The sequence below is a fragment of the Arachis stenosperma genome, chromosome 3, assembly GCF_014773155.1.
Source record: "Arachis stenosperma cultivar V10309 chromosome 3, arast.V10309.gnm1.PFL2, whole genome shotgun sequence".
Taxonomy (NCBI): domain Eukaryota; kingdom Viridiplantae; phylum Streptophyta; class Magnoliopsida; order Fabales; family Fabaceae; genus Arachis; species Arachis stenosperma.
Genome location: NC_080379.1, coordinates 4,346,507 through 4,352,198, shown reverse-complemented (window position 1 = coordinate 4,352,198; position 5,692 = coordinate 4,346,507). Strand labels below are relative to the sequence as shown.

The 5,692-nt window shown below is 35.0% G+C and overlaps 1 protein-coding gene across 1 annotated transcript; it reads left to right on the top strand.

Annotated features, from left to right (window-relative positions):
* The first annotated feature begins 1,074 nt into the window (after nt 1-1,074).
* LOC130969987 (protein NLP8-like) lies at nt 1,075-4,785 on the top strand. The gene is made up of 6 exons (XM_057895914.1): nt 1,075-2,059; nt 2,434-2,478; nt 2,582-3,280; nt 3,345-3,468; nt 3,634-3,903; nt 3,994-4,785. Exons 1-6 carry the CDS (start codon nt 1,118-1,120, stop codon nt 4,527-4,529), a joined length of 2,616 nt encoding a protein of 871 aa, XP_057751897.1. The 5' UTR covers nt 1,075-1,117; the 3' UTR covers nt 4,530-4,785.
* Nucleotides 4,786-5,692: the final 907 nt, after the last annotated feature.

Sequence of the window (5,692 nt, the reverse complement as noted above, 5' to 3'; positions counted from 1 at the left end):
TCAATGCCAGTCTCATTACCATCATCATTGGCTTAACACTTGATCATAAATCTCTACAATTTGTAGTAGATTATAACTAAACAGCTATAGCTGTTTATGCTGTATATGTGTTCGGATATATTCCGCAACGGGGTATGGACATGAAATTTTGGAAATCGCTATAAAATAATTGCACTCGTATGCAACGAAAATTCAATCGTTGGAACTTGTATATTAGATCATCAAATAATTTAATAATGTAAATTATCCTTAAAAAAAAAAAGAAAAAGGGAACTACAACTTCGAAGAGTTCTAGCTGAAGCCAGAGACTGATATTTGAGGCTGTCAAGAGTTCACCATGACAAAGACTTTCTATTTTTAGTAACTCTTACGTTGTAGGTTTATCTTAACTTAACTCGACTTACACCAGCTTTTTGTCTCTCTTTTGGTTTCTCTTCCTTTATATAGAAGCAATCTTTCTTACACAGTTTTCTCAATCTTCAGTCTCATTCCCTTTATGTCTCCTTACAACATACTAAAATAGATAGACAGAGAGATAGATTGTTGTTTATTCAATCTTTCTTACACAATTTTCTCAATCTTCAGTCTCATTTCTTTTATGGCTCCTTACAACATACTAAAATAGATAGACAGAGAGGTAGATTATTGTTTATTCACAATTTTCTGGTGTGTTTTGGGAATTCTTAAGTAGTTATTTTTTTCGTATGTTTTAGATTTTTCTTTTGGCCCTCTTTATGTGGTTGGTTAATTCTAGATTTTGATTATAAAGTTTGAAACTTTTCTGAGTTTAAACGTGGGACTAGGATAACATTGAATCCGTTAAAAACCTTTTAACACAAAATAAAAGTTTGAAAGGTTAAAAACTAAATTAAAATTTAAGCCAAAAGTTGGGGACCAAAATAGCAGTTTACCAATTTTTTCTATTTGTCTTGAGAATATTTGTAGTTTAAGTTTTGATTTAATTTCCTACTCTTTACTGATGACTTGGCAGAAGTGTTAACTTTTCAGGCTTGTCGGACGCTGGTAATCTGGGAAGGAATTTCGAGTGGAAACTTGCCAACAAAAGAACTCTAACACAGGCTGAATTTTGATTTGAAGTTTGTTTTCTAACATAATCATGGAAGATCAGTTTTTCTCTGAGGGAGAGGGAATTGGGTATTGGACACCTCCTGGCGCTCAATTCGATGGACCAAGCATGATAGACAACGGAATAAAAAATCTTGTATCAGAGGAGATGCTTGACAACCTCCCTGATCTCATGAACTTCGATAACCTTGCTGGTTGGGGTAATATTCCATCTGTGACTGATCATAATTTAGATAATGGAATTTCATCACTTGCCTCTATGCCGTATTCTCCACCTGATGCATTCAGTTTAGTGGAACAGGACAATGATCCATACTTTATGACAAAAGATTGTGGAAATTATAATGCTACTGAAACCTCCTTGGGTTTCGATGAGAAGGCTGTGTTACAGCAATTGGAGACCCAACTTGGGTTGTCAGAAGATGCAAATGATATGAATAACATAAATGGATCACTTCAAGAATTGAGTGCTGCTGACATGGGAAATTGCTTGGTGCCTAGACCATTTGCTTGGTCGCTTGATGAGAGAATGCTGAGGGCTATGGACTTGTTTAAGGAATTAGTTGGTGATGGAATATTGACACAAGTTTGGGCACCAATGAAGCATGGTAATGACTTCATCTTAAGCACAAGTGAGCAACCCTATTTGCTAGATCACATACTAGCTGGATATCGAGACGTGTCGAGGGAATTTACCTTTTCTGCTGAAGACAAACCAGGGTCTTTTCCAGGGCTTCCCGGACGTGTGTTTATCTCCCAAATTCCTGAATGGACCTCCAATGTTGGGTACTACAATAAAAGTGAGTACCTGAGGGTGGAGCATGCAATTAATCACGAGGTTCGTGGATCGATTGCGGTTCCCATAATTGATACGCTCGCTGAACCACCTTGTTGTGCTGTACTAGAACTTGTCACTACAAAGGAAAAGACTGATTTTGACAAAGAACTAGAAATTGTTAGCAGTGCACTCCAGGTTGGTTTCTCTTTTACTCCCATTTGCTTGTTTCGCTTAATATTATACAATGTTTGGGAAACATGTTAAATGTGTTTTTTGTTTGATGTTTTTTCATATTCTTTTCACATTGTCATTAGAGACTTGGATGTTTTACTACAAGGTTGTCATGTAGAAATTTCTGCCCTGGCTAACAAAGTATCTTATGCATTCAATATGATGTTGTAACCATAGTTGAGGAGCAGTTAGGCAAGTAGAAAAATTCTCTGCATATGAAATTAGTTCTACTTTGCCATAAGTGAAACTATAGAAATCGTATGCAGTAATCTTTTGAATGCTATACTCATACATGCACATCTATTTACAGTGGGAAATCTTTTGATTTGTTTTTGCAGCTTGTTAATTTAAGGACTACTACTCCTCCACGACTTATGTCCCAGGTACTGTAAATAGAAGGGGCAAAAACAAAGTTGAACTTTCAGAATGATGTGTTTTCATCTGGATTTAAAAACTTCTTACTCAGATTGATTATTTTCTCTGCAGTGTCTATCAAATAACAAAAGAGCAGCTTTAACAGAGATAATTGATGTGTTACGAGCTGTGTGTCATGCGCATCGTTTGCCACTGGCATTGACATGGATCCCCTGTTATTATAGTGAGGGAGTAGGAGATGAAGCTTCAAGGATACGGATTAAAGATGGGCGTAAAATTCCTGGTGAAAAAACTGTATTATGCATTGAAGAATCAGCTTGCTATATAAATGATATTGTGGTAGGAGGATTTGTTCATGCATGTGTTGAACATTATCTCGAGGAAGGGCAAGGTGTAGCTGGGAAAGCTCTTCAATCAAATCGTCCATTCTTCTGTCCCGATGTGAAGGCCTATAATATTAGTGAATATCCCCTTGTTCACCATGCGCGAAAATATAAGTTGAATGCTGCCGTTGCAGTCAGGCTAAGGAGTATTCATACCAATGATGATGATTACATAATAGAATTCTTTCTACCTGTCAATATGAATGGAAGTGAAGAACAGCAACTTTTATTAGACAATCTATCAGATACTGTGCAGAGAATGTGTCAGAGTTTGAGGTCAGTTTCGGATGCTGAATTACACGGGATAGAAGGTTCGCAAGTGCAGTTTTCAAAGGAAGAAGGCTCTCATATGTCGCCGGATGGTGACCATGATTCGGTCCAGCCTATGTCCATGACAAACAATGAAACTGAAGCTGCTCATAACCAGGTATATCTTAACAGTTGCTTCATTTGAGAAATCATTTATTATAATTTATGATTCAACTTTGTAGGCAATGGATGAATCAAGAAAGCAGACTGAGAAAAAGAAAAGTTCAGTGGAGAAGAATTTTAGCTTGAGTGTTCTCCAGCAATATTTCTCCGGTAGTCTTAAAGATGCGGCTAAAAGCCTTGGTGGTAAGACTACTACAGCTTTGTCCCTGCAGATTTTCTTTTAACTTATTCAATCAGCATATTATTTTGGGTTAGATGATAGATTCTGGTTCTAAAAATATATAGATGATAAATATTTGTGAAAAACACCAAGATGATTATTATTGACAAGTGATTCTTCTTGAACAGTTTGCCCAACAACCCTGAAAAGGATATGCAGGCAACACGGAATTTCAAGATGGCCATCGCGCAAGATCAATAAAGTTAATCGTTCGTTAAAGAATATACAAACCGTGCTTGACTCAGTCAAGGGTGTGGAAGGAGGACTGGAGTTTGATCCTTACAAGGGGGGATTTATGCTAGGAGGATCAAGCAACCAAGAAATTAATGCACATAAAAGTTCTCTCTTCGGGAAGAAATGTTCTGTAAAATATCCTGATCCTGCATCTGGTAGCAAAGGTAAGAATTTAGCTTCTGCATTCAGACATGCTTATATCTAATTCCAAGGGTGAGTTGAAGAAAAACAAAGCTTTTTTTCTGTTGGTGTAGATTCAAAACCAATAGCCATGGATGATGGTGGATTACGGCAGGAACCCTTTCCGGTTTCTATTTTGGAAAGTTCTTGGTGTGATATAGCATATCACAGTCCAAACACCCTGGTTGCTGATGAGATGGCTGACAAGCTCGGCGAGCATCACAGTCCCACTACTTCAAGCATGTCAGACTCGTCGAATGGCTCTGGCTCAATTTTGCGTGGCTCTCGGAAATTTGAGAAGCGGAAACATTTGAAAGCCAAATCACCTTGTGTTGGTAGTGGATCAAAAATTACTGTAAAAGCTGTCTACAAAGAAGATATTATCCGTTTCAAGTTTGACCCTGCAGCTGGTTGTCTCCAGCTCTATGAAGAAGTTGCAACAAGATTCAAATTACAAATCGGATCTTTCCAGCTGAAGTATCTCGACGATGACGAGGAATGGATGATGATGGTAAATGACTCAGATTTGAAAGAATGCATAGAAATATTGAATGATCTTGGCACCCGTGCTGTGAAATTGCTTGTTAGCGAGACATGCCTAGTGGTTTGAGTAGCCGTGGCAGTAACAGTTGAGGAATACAATGAACCACAAGAATTCTTTGATCCAAATAACTCCAATGACACATCCAAAATATTTCATAGAAATGTCTTCATCTGATTTGTGTGGCTAAAAAGCAATATTAGTGAAATATTGTTGACAGACGAATTCTATGTGATAACTGAGTTCTTCTATCAACATATTTCGTTAGCATTGTCTTTTAGGCAATGAAGACGTTTCTATGAAGTTTTTTGAATGTGGCATTGAGATTATTTGGATCAAAGATTTTTTGTAGTTTAATCTTTATAGAGGAAAGAACCTTAAAATATGATTATGCTTTTTCAAAGTGTCTATTTTCAGAAAGTAGGATAATAGTCACAAGTAAGAACTAAAATGTTAAATACATAGTTCTATACATGATGGATGCAGCTTATAGATCTATGTATAGAACTATATATTTAACATTCTAGTACTTACTTGTGACTATTATCCTACCTTCTGAAAATAAACACTTTGAAGAAGCATGATCATACTTCAAGGTTCTTTCCTCTGTGAAAATTAAATAACTTATAGAGTTTTATAGTTAAATAGTTATAGTCAACAGTGAGATAAATAGCTCTAAGTTGCTTTTTATCCTAATTTTTGTATAAAATCATCAATAATTTGGGATAGAGATTGTAAATAAATTTTCATATAATTTTGTTGTTTTTATTCTCATAGGATAATCTAATTAATAATAGAAATTAGTACCGTTTTCAGTGTATTGCCTGTGAAATTGTGCGTTGGCTAAAGTAAAAAAAAAAAAAACTCTTATTATTTATTTTTTTAATAACATAATAATATTATATTAATAAAATATTATTAAATTTTAAGTGATCCCAATACATCTTGCCTACTATACATATATATCTCCGATTTGAATTGGTCTTAATTGATCCCTTATTACTTCACCTAAGATACGTATTACTAAGAGATAAGGATGACAGAATTTGAAATTCAAAAATTTATTATTTTTGGATCACCAATTTAATATTCCATTCAAAATATTTTTTCTTATAAAATAAATAGATTCTAAAATAAATATTCATATGAGTTATAAATAAAAATTTTTATTTAAAGATTCTATTAAAATTAAATAAAAATGATTCTAAAATTCTATTTCTTTGATTTTATTA

Excerpts from the sequence above, each read along its gene's own strand:
- LOC130969987 (XM_057895914.1), top strand. The coding sequence starts at position 1,118 with ATGGAAGATCAGTTTTTCTCTGAGGGAGAGGGAATTGGGTATTGGACA. Across the intron at positions 2,479-2,581 it reads CTCCACGACTTATGTCCCAG|TGTCTATCAAATAACAAAAG; the intron begins GTACTGTAAATA and ends TTTTCTCTGCAG. Across the intron at positions 3,904-3,993 it reads TCCTGCATCTGGTAGCAAAG|ATTCAAAACCAATAGCCATG; the intron begins GTAAGAATTTAG and ends CTGTTGGTGTAG.